Source organism: Lactuca sativa, chromosome 8 (assembly GCF_002870075.4).
Source record: "Lactuca sativa cultivar Salinas chromosome 8, Lsat_Salinas_v11, whole genome shotgun sequence".
Lineage (NCBI taxonomy): Eukaryota > Viridiplantae > Streptophyta > Magnoliopsida > Asterales > Asteraceae > Lactuca > Lactuca sativa.
In genome coordinates this window covers 51,002,091-51,026,870 of record NC_056630.2, presented here as the reverse complement: position 1 = coordinate 51,026,870, position 24,780 = coordinate 51,002,091, and the positions used below count along the sequence as shown (strand labels likewise).

At 30.8% G+C, this 24,780-nt stretch overlaps 2 protein-coding genes across 5 annotated transcripts; both read right to left on the bottom strand.

The window, feature by feature from the left end:
- Window positions 1-7,700: 7,700 nt before the first annotated feature.
- Window positions 7,701-10,443, bottom strand: LOC111896599 (uncharacterized). Its single transcript, XM_023892575.3, has 4 exons — window positions 10,257-10,443; window positions 10,072-10,130; window positions 9,905-9,965; window positions 7,701-7,942 (listed from the first exon to the last, which is right to left on the bottom strand). Exons 1-4 carry the CDS (start codon window positions 10,369-10,371, stop codon window positions 7,794-7,796), a joined length of 384 nt encoding a protein of 127 aa, XP_023748343.3. The 5' UTR covers window positions 10,372-10,443; the 3' UTR covers window positions 7,701-7,793.
- Window positions 10,444-15,268: 4,825 nt separating this feature from the next.
- LOC111896601 (uncharacterized) lies at window positions 15,269-18,613 on the bottom strand. Of its 4 annotated transcripts, none has more exons than XM_023892577.3 (6): window positions 18,334-18,613; window positions 17,762-17,826; window positions 16,872-16,958; window positions 16,052-16,796; window positions 15,702-15,964; window positions 15,269-15,616 (listed from the first exon to the last, which is right to left on the bottom strand). In XM_023892577.3, exons 3-6 carry the CDS (start codon window positions 16,934-16,936, stop codon window positions 15,508-15,510), a joined length of 1,182 nt encoding a protein of 393 aa, XP_023748345.1. In that variant the 5' UTR covers window positions 16,937-16,958; window positions 17,762-17,826; window positions 18,334-18,613; the 3' UTR covers window positions 15,269-15,507. The 4 variants fall into 4 exon arrangements, with proteins under 4 accessions (XP_023748345.1, XP_023748346.1, XP_023748347.1 ...); XM_023892578.3 differs by lacking the exon at window positions 18,334-18,613 and adding an exon at window positions 18,101-18,163; XM_023892579.2 differs by lacking the exon at window positions 18,334-18,613 and adding an exon at window positions 17,997-18,082.
- Window positions 18,614-24,780: the final 6,167 nt, after the last annotated feature.

Sequence of the window (24,780 nt, the reverse complement as noted above, 5' to 3'; positions counted from 1 at the left end):
TTCTATAAGGCTGAACACATACACACACACACACACTACACAAAATTCATGTTCTTACTCATTTGCTCTCAAAAACATCCTCCCATCCTTCCCTCAAAAAGCTCAAGAACATCCTCTCATTTTCTTCAAAAATTTTGAGGGTGTGTGTGTGTTATCCTCAAAGGAGTCTCCTTCAAAGGATCTTAAAATTTAAAACACCACTATTTTCAAGAATCTCATCAAGAACTCAAGCTAGGTTCAAAGTTTCATCATCTTCTTCATCTACATCACAAAAACCTAAAGGTGAGCTTCATACCCCCCATGTTTTTGGTTTTTACATGTTTTTGGGGGGTGAATACAAGTCATTGTATGTAGATCTATGTGTATATGCTTGATTATGTGATGTTTATTTCACAAATCTAAAAATATGTAAAAAATATGAAGTTTAACTTGTAGATCTACATAAATATTATGTGAAAAGTGTTTGTTAACACACATAATATATAAAAACTGCAAATATGGGTTTTCATAGATTTTAACATAAAAGTTAAGGTGTATTTACGGAATGTTTTCACTATCTTAGACTCAATATTTTTCAAAACTATTCCATATGAAAAAGTTCAGGTTTATACCTTTAAAATGACTACTCGCACGTGTTCAAACGATTTTTCTATGATTTTTGTCAATATTTACAAAACTGCCTATCATTTCCAAAATGATTTCGAACCAGCCTATGAAAATGAACATTTTCACACTAGTTTGAGTCCATTAAAAATCTCAATACAAATTAACCCTTTAGGTTTCATAGTTTAAATTTGACCTTAATAGTTTTAGTTTTGAAATTTAAATAGTTGAACCATAATGTTTTGAAATGTTCAAAACTTGCCCTCAAGTTTTGGAATTTAAAATTTAATTAAAAGTTTAATGTTGTAATGTTAAATTCTAAAACCCTAGTACTTTGAAAAGTTGAAATTACACCCTTATGTTTTTATTAATTAATTAAAGTGTATAATTAAAAGAGATTTAATAAAACATAAAGTTTTGGTTTACATTTAATTAAATTAAAAGTATAATTTATTAAATTAGACCACCTAGTATTTTAAAAGTGTTAAATACACCCTATACTATATATATATATATATATATATATATATATATATATATATATGTAACATTAAAAGTCTAATATTGTGTGTGTGTGTATATATATATACATATATATATATATATATATATATATATATATATATATATATATATATATATATATATGAGTAAAAGTCAGTCTTACCATTAGTAGGCCTCATTCACGAAGCTGGTCTATAAGGGGTGTTTAAGGAAATTGCCTATAAAATGGCGATTGAATGGGTATCCACTCTTACCCACCGCACTCTTGACTAGTGGAGAATCGTTAGCCGAACAAGTAGGATAGGACAGAAACCTTCCATTATAAGTATAATGAAGTACAAAGTAACTAAATGCTTTTACAAATTCCAATATCATAGTTACTTTAGGCAAAATGTGAAATTGTATGTTAATCCATGGAATTACACTTCGTACCCTTGTTAAATGTTAGTGGAGCATGTGTGGTTAACCGTCACACTAATTTGGGGATGACATTGGTAGCGAAGGGTGGCTCGATGTTTGTCATAGATTAATGGAGCGTGTGTGGCTAACCGGCACATTGATTAGGTGATAGTAGTATTGAGTGCACCACGTGATCCGTATGGTTATTCACACCTTATTTGTGATCTTCAGCATCCCAGTCACAAATAGAAGGGCATAATCGAGATTTAAACATGCCATTGAAAAGTTCAATGAATCTCAAAAGATCTAGTAGTTTCAATTCATTTAAAACTTAAACTTCCTTTTCGTTTTTCATGGTGGAAATTGGTAAATCGTCATTTACCTACCTTCAAATATTCTGCAACTAGATTACGGCATCCCTCTTCTAGGTTGTAGAATATTGTGTTGGATCCTAGCCCTAATAACTCATTTACGTGTTTTATTAAGGACTCAATCAACTTAACTTGATTTTTCTCCCGTTTTGTAGATTTCTGAATCTTACATTGGTCTTCCCAAATCCTTTGGAACAAGCTTTCCAAATGAAGATGACGTTCCGAGATACGATCAAGGAAATGAGAGTCATGCTTCACTTCCTCCACCTCCTCCAATTGTTCTCCCTGAACCACAAGTTCAAAGGCTTGAAAATTTCAAGCTCATTCAAGCCCTTTTGGCAAGTAAACAAGAATATGGGAAACCTGTGTGTGCACACGTCTTAGAGATGAAGTCACACATTGATAGGTTAAGCATGTTGGGTGTCGAGATTTCAAGTGAGTTGGTTGTTGACTGGGTTCTTCAGTCACTTCCTGAATCATATGGTGAATTCGTTAGAGAGTACTATATGATGGACCACGACGTGACCCTCAGTGATCTCACCTATTTGCTTATAGCTGCTGAATCAGCAATGATTTGGCACGCTGGTCAAGCAAATTTGTGTGGTGAATCTAACTCCCAAACTTCAATGGAAATTGAAAATGATGACATTGGAGATCTAGAAAAGGTAAACTCTGAGATAGTCCCTTGTGTCATTCCAAAGGAGTCCATTTGCTTTTATTGCCAAGAGAAGGGGCATTGGAGACGAAGCTGCCCTGTTTACCTGAGAGATCTAAGAGATGGGAGAGTCAATACGTATGGCTCTACTTCAGGTAAAATCCATTAAGAAACTCTTTTAAGTTCCTATTCTAGATTCTTAATACATGATGTGATAAGATTACATTTTGATGTTTTGTAGGATCAAAGAAAAGAGAGGAAGCTTAAGGGAAGAAGTGAGCTGAATCTAATCGTGAAGAAATGGATTTCGATCGTATTGCTTGAAGATTAGATTCTTGAGCTACTACTTGGAGTTAGAATAGATTGCTAAGAAATATGTAATAACATAGTTTTTCAATTGAATTGCATTGTAAGGATAAATTTTTCCGCAATAAAATAAATTTTGATTTTATCTTATTTATTTATCCTTGCAATGGCGTGTATGAAAAATTGATGTTTGAAGGTTTCTTTTATTAGCAATAATGGATTTGATTCTTAATTATGTTATTTGTGGAGATGTCAAGAATTTACCAAATAGGGAGAGTTTCTCATCGCCCAAGTTTTAATTGGACAGAAACTTGGAATCATACAAATTGATTGTGTGATGAATGGGAAACTTTATAATTGGAAATTCAAGACTAATTCATTGACAAAGAGTCAAGTGAAGGACTAGGAGATTGAGTTCACAATGTTGTGCATCAATCAAGTCCACCACAAGAGAGATAAGATATTCGTCATGATTTACTAAAGTTTAGTAAATATGGTTATAATTATAAGATTGAGTATAATTCTGAGTTGATTAAAAGAGTTTCAATCAATAGCAGAACGAATAAGAAGAATCTAGTCGGAAGAAAGATAAAAGTTTCTCTATTCTAAGAAGAAGGGAGAGTAACTTTTATTGTGTTTCATGATAAGTCTTAATGATTAAGAACCATTTCTCAATTGATCCTCTAAGCGAGTCTTAGTGCAATTGCATTCCTAAGAAGAGGAATCGAGAATTGTAGAAATGGTTAAAATCAAGAAGTCAATCATACTTCGTTCCAATATCAAGTCTTAGAGTCAAGATTGTGACTTGGGTGAAAAAGTTTTAAGTAGGTTTGTAACACTTATCAAATGTAGAATAAGAAAGTTTCTTATTCTTGTACATTTGAAATTGGTAAGTTGTGATGTCTTGGATAAGACAAAGACCAACTAGGACTAATTAGGTGAAGTGTTTTATCTTGATAAGAACTACACTAACTCTTGAATATTTGTTTTGTCTAGGAAAGTTTCCCGACAAGAGAATCATATATGTCAAGAGGTCAGTGAGAGTTTTAATGATCTTGAAAAACGTTTCAAGAATAAACCTTATCGATCATCACTAGCATACGACTTGAGGTTTACAACCTATCGTGTTGACATTATTTTGTTTCTGTGCCATTCCAATTGAGTTAATTATGTATGTGAGTTCTATGAGTTCTCATTTGAATGCATAAAGACAAAGGGCCTTGATCGATGGAAAGTACATTGATATGTAAGGATAAGTTGCTAAACTACTTGGAAGACATGGTGGGAACTCGTGTTACCATAAGGCTAGAAATCAAGAAAGTTCAATCCATATAAGTTTGGATTTGTGGCAAACTTGGTTTTGGAAAATTCACATGGATAGGAACTCATACACCATAAAATCTAAGTGTCATAAGATTCCCTCCTTCATGAAAATGACTATGAGGAAATGCTTTCACTAAGAGAGATTTTAAGAAGAAAGCAATTGTGAAATTTGTATTCTCAAATTCGATTATGGTTATGACATCCCTTTCCATAGTTCGAATTGTGAGATTTGGCAATTAGTCTAACATTTGGGACTTATTGATATAAGTTTTGAATTGTTTAGACACACATACGAGCTATCTGAGGCAAAGGTGTATAAGTTTAAAAAGCTTAGATAAAGGCTTATCGAAGCATCAGGTATTAGAAATATGAACTTCAGAAATTCAATAGGCATTGTTTTCTGGAAATTCAACTGTTTTCTGAATACATGTCAAAGCTAGTGGGAGCATAAGTGTTATGCTTATATGATAATAATCATCATGATAGTGGGAGCATAAGTGTTATTCTTGTATGGTTATTATGGAAAGTATTGCAAGTTAGCAATATTAATTATAGAAAAACAAAGATTCAATTTGCAAAGTTGCATGGTTTGAAAAGTTGTTTTGCTATAATTAAGGGAGAGAATATCATACCTCGTTTCAAAATCTAAAGTTTAGATTGAAAAATTTTAATAAATTTAGTCAAAGGATACATTGTGTGTTCTTAAAGGACACGCGTATCTGATAAGATCAGAGTTGACAACGGCTTTTGAAAGCTACGATTGCTGATCAGGTTCTGAAGTTATGCAAAATAGTTATTAGACTTATCCAAGTGGGAGACTGTTGGATTAGTGTCTAAGTCTATAACTATTTTGGTATGTACTTGACCCGATTATGAGCATGGTCCTTTTGGGTTGCCTTCACCATAGCAATATGTAGGATGAATTAAGGAGAGAAAGGTTTAATTGTTATTTATTAATATATTATAAGAATAATATATTAAAGGAGAAATCATAGTGTTTAATTAATATTAGCCAAGAATATATTAAGAATTAATTTTGTGGCTAAAAGAGATTAATTAAACTTAGGGGACTAGATATATAATTATAAGATAATTACAATTGGGCTATGGATTACCTAAATAATATAGGTTGGACGAATTCTATGGGAAGCCCATAAGGAATTCTTCCAAGGGATATGTTAAAGGAGTCCATGGGTTGCTTAGGGCTTAAGTACCGAGATTAGGGTTTCCTAGTTGTAAACCCTAATAGCCCACATGTATATAAAGGCCCTCTATGCACCAAAAACGTGGTGAACTCTTGGATTAGGGTTTCTAGACGTTTTAGGCAGCCTCCTCTTTTCTCCTCTTCATCCAAGTTGCTTAGTGGTGTTTGTGACTCCATTAGAGGTGCAGCACTTGAGGCACTAAGCTTTCTGAAGCCAAGGATTAGATTGTTATTGCTATATAACAATCAAATGTCAGATCTAAACCCTATTTTATGCTAATATGATTAATTGTATGCTAGATCTAGGGTTTATAGCTTTGGATATTCAATTGCATGTTCATTAGACAAACTAGATCCAATAGCTATTAGGGTTTGCATATACACCATAGGAATGATGTATTGCTCAAAACCCATCAGATAGATCATGAAGTAGACTTTGAGTTAATGATGAATCTAGACTAATAATTAGTCGCAATAAAGATTAGACTAAAATCTAGTGGTAATAGTACTAGGTTTCGTCGAAGGAAATCATATTGTTAAGAAGAGAAGCGCTGCTCAAATTTCGAGTCATCAATTTCACAAGTGAGTGCATAGTTACTTTCATCTTACACATAGATATAGAGTATTTTATATAAATTACGTGTTGTGTGCATATAACATGTATACTTGCTATCTATGTTGGATGAACGATTTTATACATGTTTTAAATAATTTAAACTGTATATGTATTTTATATCTATGAATATGTTGGGTAAAACATTGGTAGATGAATGATGAGAGATGAAAGATGATATGAGTGAATATTGGCAGCTATAGACTTAGTGCCTAATAAATAACATCGGCAGCTATGGACTTAGTGCCTATTGGATAAACGTTGGTAGCTATGGACTTAGTACCGGTTAGATAAACCTTGGTAGCTATGGACTTAGTACCTATTAGATAAACACTGGTAGCTATGGATTTAGTACCCGATGAATAAACTTTAGCAGCTATGGAATCAGTGCTTTATGAACGAACATTGGCAACTATGGACTTAGTGCCTGTCATATAAACCCGGAAGCAATGGACTTCGGAATAAACGAATGCATGATAAATGATTCTTAGGGTAGCTTAAGAGTAAAGAAGATAATGGGGATGAGTAATTGGGTTGATTGTTTGATGTTTAAACATAATAATTATATTATTGTGGGTTGAAAACCCTATGTGCTCACCAGGTTTCCCAACCTGACCCACTCAAGTTTATTTGTATCACAGGTGTCGATATGAAGCTACTTTACACTGAGAGATTAAGAAGATGTAGATCACTAATGTAAATGAATGTAAGGTCTGTTTATGCTTATGTTTCTGTATTGACGATGATATCTCAAATGTTTTAAAATGAAATAAAATACATTTCTTTGAAAATGCTTTGATAAAGTATTTATCATGTTTTCTGGGAACAAATTCCGCAACATTTTTAATAAAAGGGGTACTCTGATTTTTATAAAGCATAAACAAAATCGGTCATTTATGGTCGTGGAAATGGAGATGTCACAGGGGGAGCCCATGACACTTGGATGTCAGATCATGTGGGGGAGCCCATGGCTTTCCATGTAAAGACCATGGGGGTGCCCATGACACTTAGGTATAAGACCATGTGGAGGATCTCATGGCATCCTGGAATAAGATCCTGGGAGGAGCCCCCGACATCCTTATATGCTTATGTGATTGATATTCCTTATATGATTGATATGACCTATATAATTGATATGGTTTATGAGATTATGTGGATTATGTGGGGTATGCTCTGGGGAACTCACTAAGCTTCGTGCTTACAGTTTTGTTTATGGTTTCAGGTATCATTGGTTTTGAAAGGAAGGGTTAAGCTTGATCGCAATGTAAACATGTGTTTTCTGCAATATGTGATTTTGGGACGCACTTTGATAAATGTTTTAATTAACAATGTTTTTGGAATGTTTGGATTTAAAAGATATATGTGTTTTAACTATAATAAAAATGAAATTTTTATACTTGATTTTTGGGTCGTTACACTATGTTTCGATTATGTGTTTTATTTATGTTTTTAAATTTTATATATATATATATATATATATATATATATATATATATATATATATATATATATTCCCTATATTTTGACCTCATATACATTTAATTCCTTATATTATTATTTTTTCTTATTACGTCCTAAATACCAAGAATTAACATAATATCTTCTATGCTTTAATAGATTGCATATTATGTTTTTTATACCATGGTTGTGTCTGTATATATTGATGTTCATTTGTTATCATGAATTTTTTATGCCTCCTTGAATTAGCAAATGTTTAAATAATTATGCTACCGTAGAAAATACAAATTATATTAGTAAAAAGGTTATTAAAAATAAAAATAAAAAAATTAACATAAAACATAAAAAGATTGCATATTATGGTGAGTTGGTGGGTTTGGGGGAAGAATTGTTATGAATTGGGCGTCGTCTTCTTACGTGAGAATAATCCATGGTAGTGAAACCGGTCGGGTCAAATCCATTTGCTCCATTTTCTGTAGTTTCTTCTTTCCTCTTTTGTGATCCATCTATATGTAAAAGAATATACATATGTGATGATAGGATTTTATATTAGGTCACAAAATGATTATTTAATTTTATTTATTTTAAAAATAAAAATATATGAATTTAATAATATCTAATCACTATAACTTAATAAGCTTAAATAATGAAATCATAAAGGTATAGTGGTTATATGCATCTTATATTCTTTTTTTGAATGCGACCCACAATTTCAAAAACACTCCTTAAACTACTCTTGAATTCTATTTATAACCCTAAACCTAATAGAGAGAAGACATCTATCATGCAGGGGCGGACGCAAGATTTTACAGTAGGGGTTGCACGGGAGAGTTAGGGGTTGCACGGTAGTAGAAAAAATAAAATTTTCGAAAATCTTCGAAAATTTTTTCACTGCGGCCGGAAAAGTTAGGGATTACCGGTGCCACCGTGGATCATCCCTAGGTCCGCCCCTGCTATCATGCCTCTAGGCCAAAATTTTGTTAGTTTATATTACCTTTTTATAAGATTTGTATTATTATATTTGTATTTTATTCAATCTATAGTTAAACTTGTTTTTAACAAGTTTACAAGATTACAACAATTGTTCATTGATACTTACTTTAACTTGAATTTGAAATATGCATAAACTAAAAGGTTGAGATAAAAAAAAATAGCCACATTTGGAAATGACCTTTTAATATATAAAATAGTTATTTTCATCAATTTCCAAATAGAATCACTTGAAATCACTATTGTTGTGAAATTTGTTTTTTTTCCATAAGAAAATATATTATACAACTAAAAAAATCATAATTTTTTTCTCATATAATGCGAAATGTCTTTAATGTATATGAAATTGTTCTTATTAATGCGAAAATCATTTTTTTTATTTATGTTTGGCACTTTTATTGTGGGATTTTCAATTATCATTTTCGTAGCTAGGAGGTACGTATTACGTGAAAATGTAACGTCTCGTTAGAAGAGATTTTTCAAAAGAAAAACGTACAAAATAACTAAATAAGTGAAAAAAAAAACCCAATATGATAAGTGTGAGTAGAATCCTTGCTATTTTTTGGAAATTCACATAACAGCTAAAAGATTTATAAAAAAACACTATATAACAAAGCACTAATAGCTAACATAGGATTTTGAGGATACCCTACCTAATTCAGCGGTTAGGATTAGGGTGTGCTTGTATACATTCTCTTTAAAGCTATAGTTGTCATTTTTCTGTAAAAGGGTTTTTGATGAAAGCAAATGCAATTATCGTAGCAGATAATACATGAACATTAAGCTACTTAATTAAATGCATAAATAACTAATTTATGTTTTATTATAAAACAAATCTTAATTATGAAGACGTTAGGTTTCTAATTTCTTTTTTGCAAGAATAGATAGGAAATAAAATGGAATTGAACAATACATGTTAGATAATTTTTAGTATATATTTATTTATATTACAACTAGGTGTGAACTCCATGTATTACATGAGTGTATTTAAAACAATTAAATATGTATAGATATTTAAGCAATTTGAATTTATAAGAAAAATGAGAAAAATATTGAATTATTAAAATTAAAGTGTTTTTTTTTTCTCTTTTAAATCTAAACAAATCATTTAGATAAAATAATCAAATCAAATTAATGAAATTTTATTTTAAAATTTTGAAATTATAAGGAAAGTTCATTAATAAAATTGATATGCATTTATTATTAAATTTAAATACAATATGAAATTTAATAAAATAGGAAAACCACAAAATTACATATGGAATAAAAATTAATTCAAAATAACCATAAAATGACATGTGGCAAAATGAATGAGAGTGTGACAAATGGTAAAAAACCTTCATTTATTATAGTAGATTATATTTGTTTATTGTAAAGATATGTAACTGAATTTTTTAGCTTTATTTATATTCAAATATGCATGTGTGATGTGGCATGTGTACATTTTTAATTAAAGTTGAAATTTGATGAAGAATTACCTAATGGAGCTTCCTTTTGGTCATTGTCAAACAGCAAATCTTGATCTCCATTCCCTTCAACCTGATCGAAACACAACCATAATTTGAAAACTTAAACCCCAAATCGATTTCATTTGAATCTTGGTTTGTCTAAATCAAAGGGCCAAATTGCATATAAATTAAGTTACCATTTCTTGGATCATCAACTTTCTTGAAATCACAGGAGAAAGAACATGTTGGTCATAACCTGCAAAAAATATATATAGCCACATCGATCATCATCACCATGCATGAAACATGAGAGTTGGAGTGGGGATGAGGGTAGGGGGTAGTGGGTGTATGGGGGTGGGGTCAACATATTACATATATATACCTAACTCATGGAAAGCTTGCATCTGATGATTATGGACAAAAGCAGCATCAACTGTCATCAAAACTGAAACCCTAATCCACAACATCATTGTCATCATGGCAATCGTCATGTGCATGCTTAGCAGATCATGCGTAGTACCATGTAGATGTTCTTGTTGTGTGGATTATAGTGGCAAACAAGTGACGTACACAAGATTCTCAATAAGCGTGTGTAATATTTGTGTGTATTTCGGAGAGAGGACACACAAATAATTAAGCACAAAGTGGTGACCTTAACAAAGAAAAGCACTAGTGTATATAAGAGGTGTAAATTGTTGAGTCTTATAATACACGCATTGGATAAGAGCTCAAAATGAAAAAAATATATATATACATGGGTTGAGAACTTGAGATCGTTACTGTATTCCATATGATCATTACTGTATTCCATATCGATACGATATTAAGTCTTTTTTTGTTTGTAAAGACTTTTTTGGAAAGCGAATACGAGACTTTATAACCTATAATTAAATAAATAATATGTTGAGTGTAATGACAAAAATTTTATTGTTATGGTAAGAGAGTGTTTGAGATTTCTTTTTGAAGTTAAAAATAATTTTTATCCAAAAGAACTTATTGACTTATGAAGATGGGAAAATAAGTTTTTTTTTAAAAAAAAAAAATATATGTGGATTAGGTTTTATAGGTGGAAAAGTAATAAGTTAAAAAAATATTTGGTTTAATTTTGGCTTTTATCTACTTTGTAAACCTCATAAGTTATAAGTTGTTTCAAAAAATTAGAAATTGTGGCAGGTAAACATTTTGTTTATTTTATTGATTTTTCAAAAAGTCGTAAATTAAAAAAATTATTTTTAAATAAACAAGTCAACCACCCTCTAAGAATCTGCTTTTTTTTTTCAACATATCACATTAAAAGGTTAAAAGCATTAGAAACACATTTTAATGTGACTTTCATCAATTGGACTCATTTTCTTTTTAACATATTTCTCTACCCATTTGGTACTTGTATACAAAACGTTTTGCAAAAACTTTGTGAATTAATTGGGTTGAAGATTAGAGAAATAAGAAATGTTAGGAGGCTTTAACTATAAGTACACCATTTTGGTTAGTGTGAGACCATATATGTTGGGGACCAATAGAGTTCTTATCAAATTTAAACAAACATCTCTATCACAACGCCAAATTGCTGAAATATTGTTAGAAGTGTTATAAAAGCTCATCTCATCCTTTACATAACTAATTCCCCAAACATTAACCTAGTTAATATGGAGGAAACTTAAAGTTTAGTATTAATGATGTGACAAAGGTTTTGGGGCCCCTCTCCTATGTGATTTTCTCTAATCACCTAACAATCTAATAGAATCTTATTGGGATTCTAAATTTCTAATTGTTTTTAATGTTTGGTTTAATGTTATGATCAAATATCAGAACAAAATCGGCACCACTTATATTAGAGATTATAGCATGGTCCCCTATATCAATGAATTTGTAAAATAGTTCAAGTTTTGGGTTCTTTGCACAAATAGCATACATGTGTATATATGCAATGAAAATCTTTTGTAGAATATGAACAAAAATGTGTTAATCACTATTCACTAGGCATCTTTCACATCCATCCACCATATACAAGCTTTGTCTGGTCTATTTTAGAGATGAAGACAGAAAGGTAGTTGTGATGTACCTCTTGCCTCTTCTTCTATTTTCGACTTTTAGTTAATAATTAATCATATTTCAAAAAATCAGGCAACATTTATATGTATTTAACCAAAAGTTTTGTAAATTCTTTTTAATAATCATTCATAAGACATTTATGGAAAGAACCACCTAATGTTTTTTTTGAACAGCTTAAAGATTATAAATACCAAAACTACCAAAAAAACTAGGAAAATTACACAAAATTCATTGGGTTTTGGAGCCAAGAAACCGAAGTAATATTTTTCTTACAATATCTATTTGAAAACAAAAAAAAAAAAAAAACAATAAATCAACAACCGAATAAAAAAATATGATCTTTTCTTCGCATACTTTCCATAAATTCACAATTCCAAACCACCCAAAAAGTGATTCTAATTAGGGCATCGTGATATTCTTCTTTATTTGCGAAACTTGTAACGCTTACACCCATGTAATTAAATTCACAATTCCCAAGGATCAAGGAAGATCCATAGCTAACCATTGAGATATTGCATTCCATGTCTTCATAGTGTAGATCCACAAATGTAGTTTTCAAAAGAATTGATTTTGCTATCCAGAAAGTGTTAGCGGCGCAGCTTGTTGCCCGTTTGCCTTCAATCGATATGTATTGAACTATACAATGGACGTTAGTCCATCAAAAGGAACTCAGATAATACTCTCTAATAAACATTTTTAGTTATTTCCATTTGCATGTTACATATCAGACACATAATTATAGGAAGTGAAGTAATTTGTACACAATATTTTTTATCCGCACACAACATTTTATGTTTGATTGAGTTATACAATACAAAATTTAAAAGTATAAATTGTTGTGTATGGAGAAATTTTGGTGTGTATGAATCGCCACCTTTGTAGGAATGATTACTTTGCTATAAGACAAATTAATACGATTTGAAAGCCTATCTAGCATTAACCGCCAAAAAAATATATTAATTTTCTGGGAAATAAATTTATTCCAAGATGTTTCCTTTCATTTTTTTTCTTTTAACATTAAAGTTACCATCGTCTAATTTCTCAAGTACAATTATCCAACTCATCTTCGATCTTGACAATACACAACACATACAATAAAATACTTAGTTGGTCAATTTCCATGCTATCATGAAGGTCCTACGCAGCTCCCATCTCCACTGAGAATACCAATCTATCTTTATTATTTACTAGCCAATATACAGTAGGGAAACAACTTTACGATGCAAAGAGGACATCAAAGTAAAATTTTTATCATTCATTTGATTTCATACCCAAAACGCCTTGATCTCGACATTTTACGAAAAGTGGACATACAGTCTTGTTTTTATGTGGACGATTGAGGGAAAGAGGAATTGCAATTTAATGTTTTAAAAGGTTTTTTAGTTGAACCACTCGATCTAAATCTGGCACTGGTGTGCATCGACCTTCAAATTGTTTATACTTCGGATTCGGATAGATCGATCGAGCTATTCAATTTTCTTTGTAAATTGACTGTTTTTTTAATATGCTAAGTGAAATCTAATTATCTAAGTTCAATAAACCGGTTCAAACGGTTTTTGAACGTTGTCACACCGGTTCCATCCAGCTTTTGAAAAACCGTCCGGTTCAATCCGGTTTAACTAAAACTTAGCATAAAACTGATCGTTGTTGAACTACTCTCATCCCCCATTTCTTGTTCTAATTGGTTTTTAAAACCATGATTGTAATTTACCTTGCCGAATTAACCGAGTTTGGATAATGAATCAGAGTGTAGATATAATTAACAGAGTCCAATATAGCACTCAATAACAATTATAAAGCATATAAAAAAACGACATGCTATATTGAAAGGATAAGTATTTGGGGTCGACCATGTTGTAGTTAGGGTTATATTTGTATTTTGCCTATATAATAGGGTTAATAGTTAGGGTTTCAAATTTACTATCATTTTTCAAACTCACAAATAAAAATATTTCTTTTTACGATGTATGTTACATTAATTGAACCACGTCAAATATTTTGTTTTCGAGTGTGTGATTTCTTTTCTTCAACAATGAAATCAATCTTGTGTTGTTGACATGCATTTGTAGTTCACGCTTTATACCTAATCTAGTATGTCGTAACAAATAATAACATACGAATTATATTAATACAAAAACTCACAAAATAAACTTAGGCTATGTTATGTTTGGCGTAGTAACTGAAAAATTAGTTGTTAACTGAAAAGTTAGCTGGTAGATGAAAAGCTAGCTGTTAGCTGAAAAGTTAGCTGATAGTTGAGAAACTAGTTGTTAAATAAAAAGCTAGTTGATAGCTGAAAATCTAGCTGATAAAAAATGACGTTTGGTAAACTAGCTGAAAAATATGAAATGACATAAAAGAACATTTAAAAAATGTATTTTTATAATTAATTAAGGGGTATATTTAGAAAATTTTAAAAAAGCTCATAAAAAACTAGTCTTTAGGCTATGTTTGGCGGACTAGCTGAAAAACTAGTTGTTAGCTGAAAAGCTAGCTGATGGCTGAAAAGCTAGCTGTTAAATAAAAAGCTAGCTGATAGCTGAAAAGTTAGCTGATAAAAAATAATGTTTGGTAAAACTAACTGAAAAGCTAGCTGAAATATATAAAATTACATAAAATAACATGTAGGAATATGTGTTTCTATAATTAATTAAGGGGTGTATTTGAAAAAAAAATTAAAAAGCTCCTAAAAAGTTAGTCTAAATAGCTTTTCAAAAAGCTAGCTTATCAACTACTTTTTGGCTTACCAAACATGACAACATAAAAAAGCTCGAAAAATAAGCTAGCTGTGGCGCGCCAAACACAGCCTAAGTAGTTTTTTAAAAAGTTGGCTTATAAGCTACTTTTTGGTTTGTCAAACATGACAACTTAAAAAAGCTCGAAAAATAAACTAGCTTTTCAGCTAGTTGTGGTACGCCAAACATAACCTTATAAAACAAAGAGTTTCAAAATGGGTTGAGGTGTTTCGGACTAGTTCATCAAATTGACAAATTCCAAATTTGTTCATGTTCAAAACTCTAATTTGGTGCAACTTCTTTTGGAAAAACATGGTTAGGAACCACTAATCTAATGAATTCAAAGCCTGATACTAGAGAGATTACCGTTTGTTTTTCTATTGTTTGTAGACTTTCAAAGTCGAAAATGCAAGAATGGATGCGATTTAAGGAGCTCAGAAAAATGTTTCAAGAAACATCTGAAAGCTCCAATATTAGCCCTTAAATTTTAAGATATAATCAATAATAGTAGTCATTTTGAATTTGATGTACATCCATTTTGTATCATAACAAAGAGTTGATGTTTACTCAACTAATCGGGTCGGATCGGGCTTTCTCTTTCCAACGCTTCAAGAATCAACCAATTTGAATATGCTTCTTCTACTCTAATAAAAAACAACACACTAAATGAAGTAAAAACAACACACAACACACATACCATTTTTCAACCTCAACCACTAACTCCACATCAAACCCTCCCTAAAAAAAACACTTCCCGTTTTAACATTTATCTGTAAATTCTTTTTGATTTGTATGTATATATAAAAACTCACATCCTATAAATAAAAAAGCCACATCAAAATTAATTCAAAATCTACAACACAAAAGCCCATTCCTCCATCCACGATGCTTCTGTAATCTTCTCCGGTCAGCTTTCGCCATCCTGACCGGGCTGCTGTTCCACTCTGTCTGCAGTCTGTATACACACATAAAATATTTCCGGTCAGGTGAAATAAATTAAAATTAAAATAAAAATAAAAATATATAATTATGATTATTACATGGGAAAGGCAAAGGATCTGGTGCTGGTTGTGCTGCTGTCTGACCGGAGAGAGATGCTGCCCGAAAACGCAATCTGCCCGGAATAATTTATGCGCCCTGAAACGGGACCCGCAACAGAGAAACTTGACTCTCCTTCACCACGTTCATGAACATCATGGAGACCATTGGAAATTACGGTTTTGCCATTGGTTAGATTCAAAGTGTTGTTTCCTTCTATACTTGTGCTTACTTCTTCTTCACCTTCATTTCCTTCTACACAACTCTGCAATTAGAAAAACTCATATCAGAATCAGATTTGTGTTTGGATGGGTTTACAAGGGCAAATTGGTCATTTAATGAAAACACTAACCTGAGATGGGTGTTGATCTTTATCATCAACACCATTGATGGATTCAAGAAGGGATTTAAGTGATGGAAGTGGTCGATCTTCATCTTTATCTTTATCTTTATCTTTATCTTTATCATCCAAAAAAACAGAATTCAAATCCATCTGTTGGTTTTCAGGGACATAATTGTCAATGCCTTTTGGAACAGTATCAGATTCTGCACATTTTAACTCTTCAGGGGCACATTCGGAAATTACATGATTATCATCTTTAGAGATATTCTTTATCTCATTCGGATCTATGGACTCAATATCTTCTTCTTCTTTGGTCCCACACTCTTTTGCATCATCATCATCATCATCATCATCATCCTCACAATCTTTATCTGGTGTTGAATTCTGTAAATCTTCAACTGAAATATCAAGATTATCTCCAATATCCACAACATGATTTGATTCCTCCATGTAATAATCTTCCATGGGTGAAAATATCAGACTTTGATTGATGATGTCATCATGTTTATCATGAGGGATTCCATCATCAACACAAATGTCCTTCACATGAAAACCACCATCATTGTAACATACTAACAATTCAGGAAGTTCACATTCCAATTCCAATTCCATCACATTTTTATCAGTGTAAACTTCTTGATGATTGTTGTTGTTGACTTTTTCATTCTCTTCATCTGATAAAAATGGATTTGTGTACCTTTTTGGGCTCTCTTTCATGGTGTTCTTCTCCTTCACTTCATCTGTGTCAAAATTACTGTTGTTGCATTCAAATCAAGTATAACAGGGTGGATAGATTTATGACATAAAAATTATGAAAAATAAACCTTACCAGATTTCATTATTAACATTAGTTGGAAAAGTTTGGAGAATTCGCAAGAGCTGTGATGCAAACATTAAAGAGAGTAAGAGACACCACCTACAAAAAGAAAAGAGAATCCAATTTATAATGATTGACAGCAGATAACACGTTTTAAAGTCAAACTGAAAACCCTACAAAAAAAAGTCAAAAGTATGAAAACCCCATTTCAAAGGAAGTGTATGAGGCCAAAAATTCAAAGGTTGTAGGGAAAAAGTGACCACATGATATTTTGTCTATATATAAAATAGTAGATGTGGAACCACATCTAGTTGCTCTTATATGCCCAAAAAGAAAGCTTATCTGGTATATGAAATTAAAAAAGTAAACCATGATAAGAGAAATATTGAGCAACTTAACAAGAAGTCAAAATGAAAATGGAATCAAAGTTGTCAGGAACTTGTAACCAAAAACAAAACTTAAATGGATTCAAAAAGAATAAGCAAATGAGAGGTATACAATATTACAAAGAGACAAGGGAAAAGACAATACATAAAAGTTAAAAAAGTTATATTAAAGAAAACCCACTAAAACACTTCTCAAGAGTAATTCCACTACATAGAACAGCTAAAAAAGACTTTTTTATAATCCTCAGGTATGTACTCTTACAATCTTCTTTTTGTCAGTTACCCTGATGGATCAAAAGACCCAATTTTTTATAGGGTTTTTCAGCCAAAAACAAACAGTACTTTATATAGTTTACAATTTCATAACCAGATTTCATAAACCCTAGGGCGAAAGAATTAAGAATTCTGAGCAGAATCAGATCCTAACAGATTTGCACTTTGTAATTGCATATCGACGATGAAAAGTATAAAGGTGTATATATAAAATATAAAAATACATACAATTAACCACAGTACCTGTACACCGAATCAACGAAATTAAACTCTCATTCGTATCCTTCGCTTGCTTCAGACAATCGACACTGCAAAACAAGAAATCTCAAACAGATTTAGATTTTTTTTTTCTAACAGATGCGATAATCATATACAGAAACAAAACTAGAATTACACGCTAAACTAAAAAAAATCAGATAAAGAAAAATTGAATTGAAAATTCGGTAACAGATCCGATATTAGCGGCAAAGATAGATACAGAGAAACGAAAAGCGAGCAGATAAATAAAATTCATTGCGTTCGATTTGTGTATGTTGCGAGATAGTTGAAAGGAGGGGGAAAACATGAACTCGAGCCACTTACAGAAAATGTCAACTCTCGAAAACCTAATTACTCCCAATCTATTCCTTACAGTGCATTTAATATGTAATATTAGACAGATATGGAATCAAAAGAGCACCTCCACTAAAAAAAAGTAGCATTAATTACACAGACAAAATGAAAGCTCCAAAAAAAACACAGTAGTTTTTCCTTCAGAAACACATTATGTATTTACAATTAGAGATCCTCGATGAACAGATTTCAAAGTCGCTCACCTGAAAACTTTTGAAATTGGTTTAGGCCTTCTTCGCCGGAGATCTCGGTAACATTTTGAAATAACTCAGAGTTCCGTTAGTGTTATTCGTAGATGATTAGTAGTTAAATGTTCAAAGACCGGTGGCTGGTGGTTTTTGGCCGGAGAAGAGAGAAAAGCTGCCGGAAAAGGGAAGAGAGATGGTGAATCTGTCCAAAACAGAGAGGCAGTCAGATGTGAGGAATGTGAACAACTCATCAACCTGTCAAATTGGGTGGGGAATGGGGATCTCTCTCTCTTTTTTTTCTTTTTCTTTTTCTTAATATATATATTTTCTTAATTGAATATTTAATGGATTTTTGTGTGGGACCAGCTGTTTTATTAGATGTGGGACCCACTTTCCACCAGCAATCTCATCAATGGTCATATGGGTCGTGGTTTGGTAATTTGGTTGAGGACCATGGTGTGTTTGCTACTTTTTCTAATACCCTAAAGAAAGAGAAACATATATAAGAGCTATTCAATAACTAGAAGGTTAATACATAGAGGTGCATAAAAATCGAAACCGTTTTGGATCCGGTTTGGCAGAACCGGGTTTGAATCTAGTTCTCGCAAACTAGTCGTTCGAAATTATTTTTCTGATAACGAAACCGTATTCTAGTCGTTTTTTTCGCATAATAACCCATTCGCTATTCATATACTAGTTGAATATGTATTAGTTGTATTAGTTTTGGTCACGCTACTCAAAAATTACTTATTAGCTTTTGTTACTTCTCTTTGCAAGCACCGATTTTGATGGTGTTGGAGGTTTGTCTAACTAATGAAATGGTTGTCAAGATCCAAACCTACAAAAAGAAACCTGGAAATTTGACAATATATCGACTTATATGAAACATCGAATGGTAAAAGGAAAGTTTGGTGGAACAAACGTGGTAGATGGGAATGCAACATTAAAACTAAGGGTGTCGAACGGGTAAAATTTTCGGGTTTCGGGTAGAACGGGTGTGGTAAAACGGGTATTTCCTTAAGAAAATAATGCCCGACCTATATTATAATTCGGGTTTTCGGGTTTTGGGTATTTGGGTTTGAGGTCGGGTCGAGTAATTATCGGGTATACCCGAAAATTTCTTAAATGACACTTATTGATATTTTTTCTTACGTGTTGGTTGGTTTAATAAAGAATTGGGTAGGAAAATATTTCATACAATTAACAAGTACATCTATAATAACAATACCAATCATTATAATATGTTATGTACTTTTTTTTTAATTTCATTACGTGCGATAAAGAGAAACTGAGAATTGTGATGACGGTTCAGGACTTCAGCTTCAGCGTCGTATTCCTTTTGCAAGTTTGCATCGACTATCGAGCCGTCGTTCATAAGAAGGAAACGAAGAGTTTTGTTTTATTTGAAGTGTGCGTACGTGATTGCATTGTATATTTGGTATTATTTAAAAAACGAATTCAGGTATACCCGAAAATAAATATTCATACCTAAAACCCGACCTATATTATTATCGGGTTAACCTATTACCCGAATGTTCATACCCGTTATCCGTTCGACCCGACCCATTCTACCCGAATTCGGAACGGGTGGGGTGGGTAGAACGGGTTTCGGGTTTTTTCGACAGGCCAAATTAAAACCATGCAAATTTGGATAGCAAAATGGATCGGTCCGGATCACCGTTAAGCAACAATAACGAATTAAGGCACCATCTGCAATTAAAGAACAAAGTGTGGTATACAAAGTGAGGGCAAGGTTCGTGATTTATGAAAGTTTGTATTTCAACCACTTTGACAACCGCCAATCAACAAAATCATCCAAAATAACTCTTCAAGCTGGTTATTGTTATGTAAGTCACTTGACACTTAGACACAATTGCATTAATATGGAGCAAACCGTTAAAAATGAACTGACTGAAGGTTTTAATAAATTAGAGTCAATAATAAATTTATCTTGCGATGTTTGAACGCTCCATATAGTTTACCATATGTGTTTCTTTGTGTTACCACTCTAATGTTTGGCATATGATGAAGCGAGCGGTTACGTTAGCATTGTTTGGATATATATGCACACCAAAAATAATTTATATAAAATTTTATAATACACGAAAAAAAAACTTCTAAAATGCAAAATAAATTTTTTTCTATATTTTTTGATAAAATATCAAACAATACTGTCATGGTTGGACAATTAAAAATAAAATATAAACTGATCTTTCATAGTCAATACAATCATCAATTTGGTTGTGTAAGGACAAATTGAAGAAGTAAAATTACATTTAAACAAATGTTTTGTGATATTTATATTTGTAGTAAGTAGTAACGCTCAATGGCATAAATATATGAAGTTTTGTATGGTGATGTCATTTGGTTAGGGGCAAAGTGGGAAATAGATCATCAATGGAATTTGATATTTAAATGTTTGAATGTGCTTTACGATAAAAGACATATATAAAGCGTTTCACGATCACATTGTCGAGCGCATAGGGTCGTGTCATGTATGGAGTCTAGATGGGTAGTTATCAAACAGTTAACTGAAATGCTCAGTGTTTTTTTTAAATAACTACTCTTTTCGTTTGATAGTTTATTATCCAATAAGTTGTGTAGTCTTTAACCGATTTTGTTAATGTGCAAGGCGTTTAAACGGTTATAAATTGAAAAGTTAAGGGTGTGTTTGGTTGTTGGAAAATGTTTTCATTTTCTATGAAAATATTTTCAGAAAATAGGGTTGAGTTTTCATTTTCAATTTTCAATCAAAACGCGTTTAGTTGGAACGGGTGAAGTTTTCATTACCATCTTAGAAATTTGGAAAACTTTAGAAAACTGTAAAAATCACTTTTCTAATTTACATACAATTTGGAAAACTGAAAATTTTCATTTTCTTAGAAAACTTTGGAAAACTGAACGAACCAAACGTGTTTTCAAAATTTCCGTTTTTCTTGGAAAAATTTCTTAGAAAACTGGAAAAATTTTCACAACTAAACGCACCCTAAATGTTTCTTCAAACAATATTAAATATATAAAATATTTTAAACACATTTTATTCTGTTATTATTTGTGTCACATAATTGAACCCAACGATAAAAGTTAGGATGGATTAAAGCTTTACTAGAAAATATATGTTATCATTTGGATTTATGATAGGACTGTTCATTGTTTGGATAAAACCAAATTGTCCAATCGGATAATTTAGATTGGTATATTTGGTTAGGATATTCGGATTTTTGAATTGATTTTACAACAAAATCTATTATTTTGGATTTCGGATTGATTTTTTTATTATAAAATAAGAACCGAATAGTCCAAAAGAACCAACTAACAATTTATTATTTATTTATTTTTAATAGATCCTATAATTATTTATTAATTTTATAATTTATTTTTTCAAATAAGCTCAAAAAGTTTCACCTAATAAAAAACATTAATATGAAATATCTCTCAAAAGTTTTTTTATCTATTAAATATTAAATTATAATGTGCATTATTAGTAATTGTTTATAAATTTTAAATCACAGGTAAATAATTTGTTTTACTTCTTCTATAAAAATTGGATTATATTGTAATTATACGTCGTTTAAAAATGTTATGGTTTTGAAAACCGAATAAATAAAATTGATCCAACCGAATTGTAATTGGATCGGATCAGATCCGATTTGATTTTAATTTGGACTATTCGGATCCATATTTTGAAAATCGAAATCAATTTGGATTTACTTAATTGGATTATATCAAACTTATCCATCCAAACGAACACCCTTATTTTATGCAATGAAAACATGAATTTTGCAATTAACGCAAAAGATAAGTTTACCGAAATATGGTTCAAAAAAATTTACAAAGACTCAATGAGAAATGGTGTGTAATCGTCTAGATAGGTAAAAATGAAACAATTAGACAATATAATACTTTAATAAATAAACCTACTAAACGGGCATGGACTAGTACCCTACTAGCAAGCTCGTAATGTATATTGGAACCAATTTTAAGCACACACAAATATATAAGACTAGGCGAATACCCGCGCGTTGTGCATAAACACCTATATAGTTGAAGTCTTAACAAATATATGTATTTTTTAAAAATATATAATAATAACGTTGTTGTTAAATTTGATATAATAATTCGTATACTAAATTGATATAATATATTGATTATTTTGAATTATATGATAATATATACATTTATTATAACTAGATAATTTCAATCGATTGAATGATTTCTACCCGCGAGTTACATATTAATAAAATTAAATATAATATATGGTTTAATATTATTTATAGTTATTGTTGTTCTTAATTAATTTTTTAAAATTTATTTGCTTAATGGATTCTTAGATCTTGTTCATGAGATTAAGAAAAAGAACTCTCTTTCTAAATTCTTCTAATTTTTATGTTATATATAGTAAATTACTAATCTTTTTCTATTTCTTTTTCTCTCTTAGAAAAGAAAGAGTTTCCAATTTTTTACTTCACTTCAATACTCAATACAATAACAATGTTCAATAAAATAAATAGGAAACTGGGAATGAGAGTCTTTTTCTCGCATCCATTCTTCTATCATTATAAATATTTAAAACATCAAACGTTGTTTTTTGATTTTAAAGGTAACAATATAATCATTTTGAATTATATGATAATATATACATCTATTATATCTGGATAATTTCAATCGATTAAATGATTTCTACCTGCGAGTTACATATTAATAAAATTAAATATAATATATGGTTTAATATTATTTATAGTTGTTGTTGTTGTTAATTAATTTTTTAAAATTTATTTGCTTAATCTTTTAATTTCTATCATTATAATTATTTAAAACATCAAACATTGTTTTTTGATTTTAAAGGTAACAATATAATAATTAATATAGAGTTATTTTTAACCATTGTTATTGTAAGTTAGTTAAGTTACTTATTTGAAACTTTTAACCATTATAAAATATCTTTAGGAAATATTTTAGTTTAACTGAAATTACAATTTAGTTTTTTCATTTATCACTACAATTTATCACTTTTACCTATTTACAAAATATTCTTTGGTTTTTTAAGTAGAACATAAATTTATATTACATTATAACGTTATATTTAAGTTAACAATTTAAGTATTTTGTCCAACTGTTTAAAAGTTGTAGCTTTAAACTGATAATGGTTTACATATAACAATATATTAATCTAATAAATTAAGTATAATATGTTAAAAGTTAAAGACATAACTTTATATGTAGAATTAAAGATATTATTTTAAAATTAAAATTTAGTTTATTTATGATTACATTTTAGAATTGATATTTATTTAAACTTATTAATCAACTTATAATCATTATTAGAAAGACATTACAATTTATCACTTTTAACTATTTACAAAACATTCTTTGAGTTGTTTAAGTTAAACAAAATTTTATATTTAAATTAACCATGTAATGCTATATTTAAATTAATAATTTAAGTATTTCATACAAATTGTTACAAAATTGTATCTTTAAAATGATAATGGTTTTGATATGTGTATTTTTATATATATTTTTATACACTTTATCTTAATATTTTGGCCTTATTTATTCTATTTTAGAACTAAAAGTACTTATAATACTTTGAATTATGTTTTGCAGCTATTTGTTGTCAATAAAGCACAAAAGAAAAGACTAAAGCGGAAACCGAGCTTAGAAGCTAAAAGAAAGAAAAGAATGCTAAGGTAGCGAGTACGCCCCGCGTAAGGTAATGGTACGCGCCGCGTACACCTTTGCACCGGATAAACTTGATCGCGTGATTATCTTGAGTACGCGCTGCGTAATCCTAAGTACGCCCAACGTACTTAGGTCGGCCACAAAGATTATAAATATCGATTTTTAGCTAACCAGGAGAGAGGATTTGACTTCTAACCTAATTTAGTCGACAATTAACTTCTGTTAAGCCGTTTTGAGGGTCTAGAAGGCGGCCGGAAGGCCGTTAAGCTAACGGAAGCGGAGATCGGAAGGATTGGAGAGCGGATACATGTTGATTATCATATGGTTTGCTGACGTGACCATGTTTAGCATTCTATTGTGGTACTTTTCTGTATTTAGTTTCTGATTTAGGTGTAAAAACCTTTTACTTTGTGTTTATGATTGAATGAAGCTTTGATTATTAGACTAATTGCTATATTAAATAGTTTATTTGTGTTTAATTTATCTTGCCAAGCTTGTTAAAAGATCCTCATGTGTTAATGATGATTATTTTCTATTAATTGTTAAGTGAATTGAGTTGCTTGAACATCTGCTTGATTTGCTTGTCTCTTATGATTTTTGATGACCATCAAGATTATAAGACTAGAAATAACGAATGTGAAACTAGGATTAATTTGAGAATAAGTAAGTTAATGTGTGAGCCTTGTTTGATGACCATCAACAAGAGGTTGATTAAATGTCTACATTGATTAACTGTATTTACAAGTCTTGCTTGATACGAATTGAACACTAGGAAGCATG

Bases quoted from the DNA above. Each gene is read 5' to 3' on its own strand.
- LOC111896601 (XM_023892577.3), bottom strand. From the start codon at position 16,936: ATGTTTGCATCACAGCTCTTGCGAATTCTCCAAACTTTTCCAACTAAT. The intron at 16,797-16,871 runs GTAAGGTTTATT...ATGCAACAACAG, and splicing joins AATGTTAATAATGAAATCTG to TAATTTTGACACAGATGAAG. The intron at 15,965-16,051 runs GTTAGTGTTTTC...TTCTAATTGCAG, and splicing joins AAGATCAACACCCATCTCAG to AGTTGTGTAGAAGGAAATGA.
- LOC111896599 (XM_023892575.3), bottom strand. From the start codon at position 10,371: ATGCACATGACGATTGCCATGATGACAATGATGTTGTGGATTAGGGTT. The intron at 10,131-10,256 runs GTATATATATGT...TATTTTTTGCAG, and splicing joins GCAAGCTTTCCATGAGTTAG to GTTATGACCAACATGTTCTT. The intron at 7,943-9,904 runs GTAATTCTTCAT...TTTTACATATAG, and splicing joins CCAAAAGGAAGCTCCATTAG to ATGGATCACAAAAGAGGAAA.